A 12805-nucleotide genomic window follows, 5' to 3' on the forward strand; every position below is an offset into this window, starting at 1 on the left:
CATTCTTTTATAACCCAGTGTCAGCACCAGCTGGTTGCTTTCCCTGCAACAGAGTAACCTTGGGTTTACCTTCTACTCCATAGCTGAGGACCTATTGCTTAGGCTCTGCCAAGGCTAGAGTAACGCTTTTGTTCTAAGGGATAATCTAGCAGATGACTGTTTGTAATGTAGTAAGATGTGGGTGACACATTGAGTCTGGCCTTGCTAAATACAAACAAGGTGCTCAAGTCATACCTAAAAGCAAAGCATTTTTCTCTCTGAAGTAGAGATGACTGATCACCAACTCTCAAAAGACTTTTTATTCTAGCAGAAATGCAGCACTGTGAAACCTCAGAAATTGTAACTACAGTATACAACCATCCACAACAGTGTTCAACCAAAGCCAAAAGAATTTGGACAAAGAAACACAAAGCAAGTTCACTGTCCTTGCACTTGTGACAGTGAAAACGTCTCCGTGGACCCTGACAAAATCGGGGGAAAAAGATACTCTATGCCCTTTGAGATGACAAGAACCAAAAAGAATAAGTCCATTGCTGTTTATACTTTGGTTCTGAGATTAATATTGTTTAAGGCAAAGCCAGCAAACATATTAGCATATGTATGTCTGGTCATTTGTACTACTTGAATTGAAAAATAACCTGGTGTGATGGGAAAATCTATAGCTTTTATGTTTCTCCTCCTACATTTAACAGGAAAACTAAACATGCATGAGAATCTTCCATTAATTCGCAGCATCTGTTCACACATTGTCATGCAGCAACTTCAAACAGTGTGTAACACACTCACACACAGCTTTGTAGTGGACCTGTGGTGGAAGAAGTGCAGACATTCTGTGAAAAAACAATGCCACTCCATGAAAGACTGCAGACACTGAGAAACCTATGAACTGGAGAAAGGCTTAACATATTCAGCCATTCAAAACATATACCAAAACTTTAAAAGCCAGTTCTGAATGAATAATGAAGGCAATCTTCAGACAGTTATTATCATGAGTAATATAATTTACATGGGTTCGTATTTGTGGCATCCCACTTGAACATGAGACAGAAGAAAGCTTCCTCGCCACAAAAAGAAAATGGCAGCACAGCCTAGGTTTACAATGTTGCATCTGAATGAACCGCATGACTTCTGGAACAATGTCCTCTGTACGGCTGGGACCGAAAACCACAAGTATTTGGTTGCTATGGACTGTGCCGTGTTTGACTAAATATAAACACTACATATCATCCATATTGTAAAACAACAGAAATGAAAGGTGTACTTACTTTTTCATATAAAATATTTGCAATTTTACCAGGAGCAGTATAAGCGTAAAGTTGACTTTTTTTTTCTAATGGGGGTCAAAGCAAAACATTTCTGCTCTTGTCCAGATTTAATGTGAAATTATCTTTTTCTTCATATAGGACATATGCAGTGCAGTGGTTTGGTACTCAGAACTAATCAAACACAAAACGGAACGAGGCCAGCAAGGTCAAGAAAGCAAACGTATAACCAATCAGGTAATGTTTGTTCCAAAACCAAAATAAAATAACATAATATTATGAATGCTTAAGGACTATGTCTCATTGCTTATGGTCTTAGAAGATTGGCTCTGCATTTCATTTAAGTTCAAGTTTATTGTCACATACATTCCAAGATAAAAGGAAGTCAATATATACACCCAAGCCCAATGAGCAGGAAATATATTGTGTTGTACTGTGTATTTATCGTTCATTCATTCATTTGCTCAACCATTCTGTGAATTCACTTATTCCAGTACTAAGCATATTCTCGCAACACCAGTCACAATCGCAAGAACCAATTGTGGAAGTGGCACAAGTCTATTGCGGGTCATGCCTATATAGATACACAGTAACAGTTTTAAGTCACTAATCAAAATGATCTATTTTGAAATTATATTTTTATTAGTTTCTGAATGATAAACGTCTGGTGGTGGTAGTGTCTCCTCAACTCTGCATATGTAGTCAATATGAGGAGTACAAACAGAGCAAGACTTTATGTAGAAAGATGGGAGATATAAATACTTGTTTAAAACAATTCATTTGCCACACTAGCAAGCCATCAACTTGTATTTGCTGCTTTAGGCCCCGGCAGTGAGACGCACACTTAATGTTTTTCTCAGTACATTATCAGCAATCACCTCTTCATTCTGAGTAATTTAAGATGCAAACTATTTAGACATTGTATGCTAAATTTAAAAGTACTACAGAAAATGTTGTTAGTCTCCAAACTGCAATGCTGAGCCTTAAAAACCATTGCTAAATTCAATTTTTACTTGGCGGAGTGGTGGCTCTGAGGCTAGGGATCTGCACTGGTAATCGGAAGGTTGCCGGTTCAAATCCCGTAAAATGCCAAAAGGGACTCTGCTCTGTTGGGCCCTTGAGCACAGCCCTTAACCTGCAATTGCTAAGCGCTTCGAGTAGTGAGAAAAGCCCTATATAAATGCAAAGAATTACTAATTATTATTATTTAACTCTTGATTTATTTCCATCATCTCTCCACCTTACTACCTTCTAGCTCTGCATCGCTCTAAACAACATTGAACATGTTCGAAGATTCATTTGCAATCTCCCCAGAGATCTTGACTGGAATTCACTGGAAGCAGCCATGGAAGAGTCCAGTGGGGCTGACAGTAAAGAGCAGGTTCATAAAGCCCTCAGTGCTCAGCTGCTGAACATTGATGTGGACTTGAGGAGGGAAGCAAAGCGCATGATTGCACATCTGACTGACAAGGCAAGTGTCCTTCAGGCATCTTCATGTCGAGTAGTTCATGACTATTTTCTTTGGACCTTTTATATCTATAGAAAATGAGCTTTGATATAAAGCATGTGCTTCTACTATTTATACATTTTAATTTATTCAGAGTGATTTAACAAATCTTAAGTACATGAAGACACGTTTTTCCATACTTTTACTACTTAATACTAGCTGGTTAAGTGAAATATGTGGGCTTTCACTGAATCATGCCAAGTAATAAATGGCAATTTTCAAGGTTATACTCACCACGTTCAGCACTGCCAGCAAATACACAAGCTGGCATATACTTATGCAATGCATGTCCTCTGCAGCATGGTCACTTTGCATGCAAGTCCAATTTACAGATACATTCTTTTTCTCTGCAGATGGTGGCAGATTTAAAAAAATATATTCAACATATCAGCCTGTCACCAGATTCCATTCATAATGATGAGGTAAGTACTTAATGTGTTTATCCTATTGCAGTAAGAAAACATTATATTTGGCGAGAAAAGCAAATTTATGCCATGGCCTGAATAAAAACTGAGCTGCTTGCAACTACATCAAAGTATTAATCAGCAACTTTAATTTCCAGTACATCATTGTTAAAGACAGTAACTGCATTTTCTCCTTTTACTTATATTCATTCCTTTGCTGTTTTGCTTTAGGATTTTTAAAAAGTGCTGCCACTGCAGTTGCTTGATTTAATGATACGAGTAACAAAGTGCAATTCTCAGAGGGTGTGGGAAAAAGTAACTGGAATTGGAAATTCATATTTAGGAACAATATAAATACTTTTCCTGCGGTGGGCTGGCGCCCTACCCGGGGTTTGTTTCCTTCCTTGTGCCCTGTGTTGGCTGGGATTGACTCCAGCAGACCCCCGTGAGCCTGTAGTTAAGATATAGAGGGTTGGATAATGGATGGATGGATAAATACTTTTCTATAAAAAGTAACAGCTATTTTACTTAAAACTAAAAAAATAAAACAAAACCCAAAACTTTTCAGGATCAACTCACAGATCACATAGTGTCTACAGCAGGTAAAATCTTTGCATACCTCCATGAAATTTAGGAAGAAATAGCGAAGATATACCATTAGGTGAATACACACACCAGCTGTGACAGAGCATAGAAACAAAGTATATGGTCTGTAATTATGCCAGTATAGCAATGCCCCCCTCTTCAAAATATCCCATAAACCTGGATAAAACATTACCTGCTCACCAGGGTAGTGCTGCTGCCTCGCAGTCAGGAGACCTGGGTTCACTTTCCGGGTCCTCCCTGCGTGGAGTTTGCATGTTCTCCCTGTGTTTGCGTGGGTTTCCTCCCATAGTCCAAAGACATGCAGGTTAGGTGCATTGGCAATCCTAAATTGTCCCAAGTGTGTGCTTCGTGTTTGGGTGTGTGTATGTGCACCCTGCGGTGGGCTGGCGCTCTGCCCGGGGTTTGTTTCCTGCCCTTGCGCCCTGTGTTTGCTGGGATTGGCTCCAGCGGACCCCCGTGACCCTGTAGTTAGGATATAGCTGGATGGATGGATGCTCACCAGGACATTCCCAAATCAGTCCTTTTGCATGTACAGTTTTTACCAGTGTTTCTTGATGTCTCATTCTGTCCAACATCTGTGGAAAATTTTCATTGTAGCACATGTAATGCTACCATTATGAGTGCCACTCTACAGAAGTGTAGTTGCAAAAATGCACCTAATCAGAGGACATAATCAGGCACCAGCCCGGTGTGTTACTTCTAAAGTCTCTTACAATTATCCAAAACAATGATTTTCACATATATTTATTGGCTGCATTTTGCCATATTAATACCCAGTGAAATTTGGCATTAGACCGCTAATTTATTCCAAAGTTTAGGTTCATGTGAGTGTTTAACTTGTTTTACCTCTTAGACTTTACTAGCAACAATGAAACGGCCAGCCATTAAACATACTTTTATTCCATTACAGTTATTAAAATGATAGTTGAAACTGAACTATTGCAGTTGAATGCACATTTCTGTTATTTTACAGTTGAAATTTACATTTTTATTACAGGCCATATCCCCCTTGATGAAATACCTTGATGATACCTTAATTATACTAAGTGGTTCTTTAGTAAAGGAGAACCTTAGCAGGTATATTTGCTTTTACTTCTTTCTGCACTTGATTAGACAAGATCTGTTTGTCCTGTACATATAAGCATTAAATAGTATGCATTAAGTTAATGTGCTTAGCTTATGACTGCTTATCTTTGTGTTTCTCATTTTTTATATTCCATTGTACTTACAAGTTAAACTACAGAGCATTTAGATGAGGCAGTATTTATTTTAATTTAAAATATAACCAATTTTACTATTCATAGGACTTTTATTCCTTCACCCACTTCCCAGAAATATATGCATGATCATTCCGCATAATGTAGGACACATATGGCCAATACAGAGTTATCCAGGAAACCCTTCGAAGATACAGTCTCTTTAACACTAAGTGCTATGGTATATTGAAAAAACTAGACTTTGAAGCGGTTGACGCGCACACACATACACACACATATGCATGGATACGGACAGAGGTAATAAAGGGTAAATCTCCATATTAACCCTATGTCCAAAATCTTTACCACATTAAACAAAAAGCTAATTAGGCAAGTGTTATAAACTGTTTAAGAATGAAAACGGATTTTTGCAGAATATTTGGAAAATGCCTTACATCTTTTTGTGTGGACAAGTATTCAATACAGAACAGTCAAAATTAAATTTGGAATTTTGTGCAAAATAATTGTTACTGGCAATTGTTGTTTTATAATAATAATTGTTTTGTTTCAGTAAAACAAAAATATGTTTACTTGCATTAATATTGCAGTGACATAGCTTCAAATGCAAACTAATCAACCAGTCTAACAGATTATTTTAATATAGATTGTGATGTCATTAATGAGTCTCCTAGCTGAGATAACAGAGATTTTATATTCTTGGCAAGTAACATAATTTTTGTGAGAAAAGAATAAACGTACAGTTGTGGTAGAGCCTCAGGACTGAAAGTGGAGCTAATTTTGATTTTCTTTGCAGAGTTCTACAAGGTCTGTGGGCTTTGTTACTGAAGCTCATCCTTGATACAGTGGCTGAGAACAGAGGGGTGTCTTTAGAGTTTTATGGAAGATTCTATTATACTGTTGAGGTAACATAATTGAAAAAAGTCTAATATCATACTTTGTATTCATGTCCGCTTCTGGGAAAACCTAAAAATTGAGGAAAATGAATATACATTAAAAAAAAAAGATACTCCATTCAAGAATAAAAATTGCAAAGCTTGATTCCAACTAATTCCAACAGTTTTCATAACTAATTTCATAATTCCACATGCTCTGTTATTTATTCCAGGCTTTGGTGGAGTTTTTTCATGCTGAAGGTGTAGGTCTCCCAGTAGAAGAACTCAAGAATGAGGAATACAAGGTATGTATTTACTGATTTTGCAGGACAATTGTTCTTGGATTAACAATCTTACAGTATTTACTGATATGAAATGAAGGTAGACGGTTATTGAGATATCTGTATGGCCATTATGAATATTACTGCATTGTTTTCTGTGCAGAACCATTATTTTCTTCTGTATCCTCAACATTTTAGTACCAATCCAGCAGTACTATAGATAATAAGCTAATGTTGAATTTCCTGCCCAAATGATGCTTTGCAGAGTAATATCACTTGAGACATTATGGGCAAAGAATAGTAAAATCTTTACATAGCACCATTAACATCAAAGAAAATTATAATACAGAAAGAAGTATTGCACAAAATAGTCAAAACAGTAAAAACAGGAAAAAATAAAAAGGTGGCACTGACAGAAACCAGGAAGAACTTGACTTTAACATTAATAGCAACTATGAAAAAAAGCTGCACAAATTAGTTACTGTACATTTATAGTGAAAAGTCACATTAATTAGTTTTGGATACAGCTTTAAAAAGGTGAAAGTGTGCGCAGACAGAATGACATACTGTGGGAAGTGACACTGTTTTAGTGAATTATAGATATCAATTATTGACATGAACGGACAACAATCAAAAAGCTAGAGGTAAGAAGTTTGAATTTATTTCTACATTTGAATATCAAGACAAAATGAGCCATTGGCCTAACAAGAAAGTCCAATGAAGAAACAAAGCAGAGCGGGTGTTCTGTAATATCAGAGGATCTCAAGTTTCTTAACAGATTTATGTATAAGCAGACAAGAGAGGCATTCTGCAGTATAAAAACAAACAAACATTATTTAAACTTCTGGCGAATGCATTTGTTTGGAATCAACACTCTTAACTACAGCATTATAACCTCTTAATACTTGGTGCAGGAAAAAAAAGACAGAGAACTGCCACAAAAGAATATTGTTTGACCTTTCAGGAAAAAAACAAAGTGACAATGGATTATCTTTTCAGATGTTGGAAGAAGAACTAAGGCTGAATAAATGCTCCTCCAATGAACTCATCGAGCAGTATTACACAGAAAAAATAGCTCTTCAGGTATTGTGATTGCCAAGTCTCTGTTGATTTAAATTGAAGTAAACCAGCAGGATAGGTCCATGTTACTTGAGAGCTGTAGACTGTATTGTAATAAATCTTTTCTATTTGTGAATATATTAGAATGTGTTATTCATAATTCACTATGTAGTTACTGACTTAAGGAAAAGAAGCAGTGCATCAATAGGTGTGTAAGGACACATATATTCCTAATATTTGCTAGTGATGAATACAGAGTTGATTTTAAATATATCCATCTTTATTCTACAAAAGAAAATTTAATGTTGGTTGTTGCTTACTTTAGAAAACTTTGAGGCAAAGTAGATTTGGAAGAATTAGTGTCAAATGCTACTATGAAGCCTCAGAACAGAAACTTTATGTTGAAATTCTGCATGCAGCAGATCTCATCGCTTTAGATGCCAATGGTAGGTGATGCACCATAATAACTGTTTAATACTTTTATACATTACTTTAGGAACCTTAATGCAAATAACCTGTCTGGTTGCTTTTCTCCAGGTTTAAGTGACCCATTTGTCATCATAGAGTTGTGTCCCCACCACATATTTCCAATGTCAAGAAGTCAGCGAACACAAGTGAAACACAAAACTCTACATCCAGTGTTTGATGAACTTTTTGTGTTGTGAGTATTAGGTATAGTTTCCAGTAGGCACAATGGCCCCTTTTCTGGATGAGAACAGTCAGATCTCTTTTGGCCAGTCTCAAACTGAAAACAATATCTTATGTCATAATGAAAGGATGGGTTCGGAGTCAATTTTAGAATCCATTACTTGTCTTAAAAACTGTCCTCCTTCTTAAGGTCATGAGGAGAGAAAAAAAAAACAAAAAACATTTAAGTCAGAGCAGGGGAAACGATGTGCAGCGATATGCAAGACCTCTAAAATGGCAGGTACTGATCAAGAGAACCTAATGTATACCTAGCTTTAGGTAAATCCATTACCATTTAATAATAAGAATATTTTATTACGGTGGCGCAGTGGGTATCGCTGCTGCCTCGCAGTTGGGAGATCTGGGGACTTGGCTTCGATTCCCGGGTCCTCCCTGCGTGGAGTTTGCATGTTCTCCCCGTGTCTGCGTGGGTTTCCTCCCACAGTCCAAAGACATGCAGGTTAGGTGGATTGGCGATTCTAAATTGGCTCTAGTGTGTGCTTGGTGTGTGGGTGTGTTTGTGTGTCTCCTGTGGTGGGTTGGCACCCTGCCTGGGATTGGTTCCTGCCTTGTGCCCTGTGTTGGCTGGGATTGGCTCCAGCAGACCCCCATGACCCTGTGTTTGGATTCAGCGGGTTGAAAAATGGATGGATGGATATTTTATTTATATAGCACTATAAGGTGCTTTAATGAATATAAATATTCAACCCATGCAATACTAGCTTTACAATGATTGTCGGAGCCTACAATTAGATTCCTGGTGTTATTGGTATTCTTTGCCTAACCCTAGGGCGGCATGGTGGTGCAGTGGCAGCGCTGCTGCCTCGCAGTAAGGAGACCCGGGTTCACTTCCCGCGTGGAGTTTGCATGTTCTCCCCGTGTCTGCGTGGGTTTCCTCCCACAGTCCAAAGACATACAGGTTGGGTGAAATGGCAATCCTAAATTGTCCCTGGTGTGTGCCCTGTGTTGGGCGCCCTGCCCAGAGTTTGTTTCCTGCTTTGCACCCTGTGTTGGCTGGAATTGGCTCTAGCAGACCCCCCGTGACCCTGTAGTTAGGATATAGTGGGTTAGATAAAAGATGGATGGATGGACGCCTGACCCCAGGCAGTGATGTATAGTTACGAGGGAAAACAACCTTTCCACCCTAATATACTGTAAGCATATGATTACAAGCAAAGTATATAAAGTTGTCCAACCACAAATGCGTTTTTTTTCTACATTAAAAGAGATACAATAATATGTACCTGGTGGAAGACACACTTCTAATTCAAAAAGTTGGGAAAAAAAATAGCCATTATATAAAAAGGGATAAAAGAATTTGCTTTTATCACTCATATCTCATATGCATACAAACTATGTACTCTTAAAGAGTTGTCCGTGTCTCTTCACAGCCATGTTACTCAGGAGCAGCACAAGAAAAAGTCTGCCTGTATCCTGTTCACCATTATGGATCATGACTGGCTGTCAGCCAATGACTTTGCTGGTGAAGCGGTTCTGTCATTAACAGACTGCTGTGGTTCAGACAAACAGGCAACACATGGAGGAGTGAAAAATGTCCAACCTCTGATACTACACTTGGCAAGACCCAAACCCAGTGGTAAGATGCACTCGAGTTTTAAAATGAATCAGCGATTTGGTTTCTGCTTCTAATACAACGGCACTTGGGGAGAATCAGAAATGCAGTCACATGCTGCTGCAACCAAACTGTCACAGGTTTATGCTATGCTGACTTGACGTTGCCATCACTATGCAAGTTACACTGTAGGTCACCAACTTGAGCCTAAACTGCCCTAGGAATAAGGCTTTCAAATTATTCTTTTTGCAATTTAGTGAATTAAACCAGGAATATTTTGACCGTGTTTGGGGGTGCATGGGAGTATAAGAAGTCTCATAGCAGCAACAAATTCCTGTCTTTCCTTATTGTAGGCACTCTGTTTCAAGTCTTTACATGATTACAGCACCTAAAGCTGTACTAATACAAATGTTACGCATTTCATAGGCATATCATATCAAACACAGGGTTCCCACGCGTCCTGGAAAATCTGAAAACTTTGAGGGTTATTTTCCAGTCATTGAAATGACCTGGAAACTGATCGAAATGGCCAAATGTCCTGGAAATAATCTTTCTTGTCCTGGAATTTTATTTCTGTTTTCGCTTTTTAATTTTTCTGTTTGAAACAGCTTGCTGTTCGTAAGTCTAGATATGATGACAGCTGAGCTAGGTCGTGGCCTCTGCTGCGCAATGTCTCCACCTACTGAGACATGTATAGGCAATTATATTTATAAATGATTCTTTGACTGGTGGCTCATTTGATGGAGTATTGCCAAAGCCCCTCTTGCAGCATTGCAGAAATGCCAGGATGCGATATGTCCAATACCTTGATGATGAAAAAAAGAAGAAAAAGGAAACTGAAAATGACAAGCAAAGAGAAGAGCTCCGCTCTGAAATCACAAAAGTGGCTGCAAAGAGACAGAAAATAATCACAAGCATTGAGGCAATGCAAGAAGAAGCAGATGCAATGGCAGAGAAGGCTGAGAGAAAACAGGACTTTACACTGCTCACAAAATCTAATGCCTATCGTAAAAGTGTTGCTGAAAAAAAGAAAGAGGTCATCGGTCTGGATGCAGTTTTATCAGACCTCAAGGAGCAACACCAGCATTGTTTCTAACCCTAGGCCTACACCAGATGCCTTTTTCATAGGTTACACTACAGTGACTTATAGAGTTCAGGCTCTTATCCGTTGTTCTTAGTATTCTTTCTAGTTTAACCAAGTTTTCAACTCCGGAATTGATGGCAAGGCTATCATGATTTAAAATGGATGTATTTTGCTTCTTTTCCCACAAAGATAAGTTCTTTATTATAATCTTTGTCGTTGACTTATGCAAATTCTACAGCTGCTGTATTCCCAGTAAAGCTACCAGTTGAAAGTTAACTCTGACTTTGTTTTGTCGCGTGCCAATTGTTGCATATATTAGTGTTATAGGCATCATACACATGATATAGGCAATAAATTGGCTTTATGCAGTTTTGTTTAATACAAACATTGTACATAAATTTATTTGATACAAACAATGACATAATATGTAATATGCAAGTAACTTTTACTGAAATTAGGTCACTATGGTAGCCTAATTCATGGTGTGATCAACAGCTCTATACTAAACATTATGGAATTGCTCAGTATATGTCAGTGTTTGGAGAGTTTTCCACAATCCAAGAGGCATTTATTTCTTTAAAAGAGTTTTGCAGTTTAAAACAGTGTGTAACAAAAAGAGGTCAAACAACTCCATTATACATCAGTGCATTAATTGGTGTTGCCTTTATGTAATTTAGCATATCGGTGACATTAAGTCCCTGCATAATCAAAGAGAAATTAAAATGGCGTTAAGCCTGCGACTAAAGTGTACGACTGTATGACCAGATCCTGTCATGAATTTGCGGAAAAAGCTCCTGGAAATGTCCTGGAAAATGATTCCTTAAAAAGAGTGGGAACCCTGAAACATCAGTGTCCAACCTTCCATCATCCTGATGCCATGAACAACAGCATAATTAGGGACATACAAATAATGTTTTTTGTTATGAGTTTCTCAAGTTAAGTTTTTATGTTTTATCTTGTATGGTATGGAATACCATTAATGCCAAATTAAATTAATAAAGACAGCAATTTAGAATAACACACATGAAAAAGTACACCGACATATACAGTGTACAGAAAAATGTCAAATTCTGAAAAAATGCATAATTAAATAAGTCATCTAATTATAAAAATGCAATTTCCATATTTTTCTTTCAATAATGTTATTTTAAATTTAGTTTAATAAAGGTCACTTATTAATAATAGGGCACACAATGTGCATTTTTTTGTGATTTACAAGGAGAATACAGAAGCCATTTCATTACAAGTACGACTGGACTTTCAGTCAGGGGTCTAATAACAACAAAGGACCTCCTTACAGAAAAAAACAGCTTTTAAATGGTGCAGACTGCCACATGTGGCTTATTGATTACTTATGTAATAAAATCTCATGTATTGTCCCACCATATGATATTTACTGTATATATATATATATATATGTAAGAAATGAAATCTGCTGGGGCTTATCATGAAACTGCAGTCTGTGCCCAACGCTTAATGCAAGGCTCTGTGTGCTTGTTGCTTCAACACCCTTACTGTGTTTTTTCGTTGTGTGCTCCATACAGAGAAGCCCATCCTGAAAATGTTAGAAGCACGCAGTACTGACAGAGAGGCCCAAGAATTTGTGAAGAAGCTCAAGGAACTTGAAAAATCAATGGGAGAAACAGACTAAAGTCATACCGGGCTGATGGGATACCCTTGGCGTGCTGTACATCTGTGTCATGTTCATTGTGACAGTTGATGTCTTTTGCAAAGTTTGATTCATATTATGTCAAAACTTTCATGATTAAGAGGAAAGTATTGATAAAAATGCAACACAGAAAAGAATGTGTTGCAAACAGTTGTGTAGTGTGAACCTGCCTAAGCTGATCCTCGGCACTTAACCTGTCTGAGATGACCGCAACTTATTTTAGTTTCTCTCATCACCTGCCAACGGTTTACAACATTTTAAGTGTACTAAAACTAAACTGTTATTTCTCTGTATAAGTTTGATAGTAAAAGTTGTGCACATTAATGATCAATATTTGCTCTACATGCAACAAAACTGTACTACAAAGCTGTACTTTTCTAACTGTTGACTGAAGAAAGTTGTTTATTTAAAAAGTCCTCTATTGTGTGGTCCTTGTTTTTTTTTATGTAGCCGATTTAAAAAGTATAAATCTGAGCGCAACTGGGATGATTACCAAGTGCACCAAGTACAGCAGCTCAAGTAGCGCTCTAAGGTTCTTTAGGTACTTTTTATTTTTTGCATGAAACACATGACAACATGAAATG

General features: G+C 37.6%; 1 protein-coding gene across 2 annotated transcripts in view; it reads left to right on the plus strand.

The window, feature by feature from the left end:
• baiap3 (BAI1 associated protein 3) overlaps positions 1–12637 on the plus strand; it is a 163590-nt gene extending 150953 nt beyond the window's left edge. For both annotated transcript variants that reach the window (XM_028814468.2, XM_051933963.1), the window contains exons 24-34: positions 1404–1499; positions 2518–2733; positions 3123–3191; positions 4777–4856; positions 5790–5898; positions 6102–6173; positions 7149–7232; positions 7534–7654; positions 7746–7869; positions 9287–9492; positions 12097–12637. In XM_028814468.2, the coding sequence (XP_028670301.2) occupies positions 1404–1499; positions 2518–2733; positions 3123–3191; positions 4777–4856; positions 5790–5898; positions 6102–6173; positions 7149–7232; positions 7534–7654; positions 7746–7869; positions 9287–9492; positions 12097–12203 (1284 nt within the window). In that variant the 3' untranslated portion in view covers positions 12204–12637. The remainder of the gene's footprint in view (positions 1–1403; positions 1500–2517; positions 2734–3122; positions 3192–4776; positions 4857–5789; positions 5899–6101; positions 6174–7148; positions 7233–7533; positions 7655–7745; positions 7870–9286; positions 9493–12096) is intronic.
• Positions 12638–12805: the final 168 nt, after the last annotated feature.

This window comes from Erpetoichthys calabaricus, chromosome 11 (genome assembly GCF_900747795.2).
Source record: "Erpetoichthys calabaricus chromosome 11, fErpCal1.3, whole genome shotgun sequence".
NCBI classification, from domain to species: domain Eukaryota; kingdom Metazoa; phylum Chordata; class Cladistia; order Polypteriformes; family Polypteridae; genus Erpetoichthys; species Erpetoichthys calabaricus.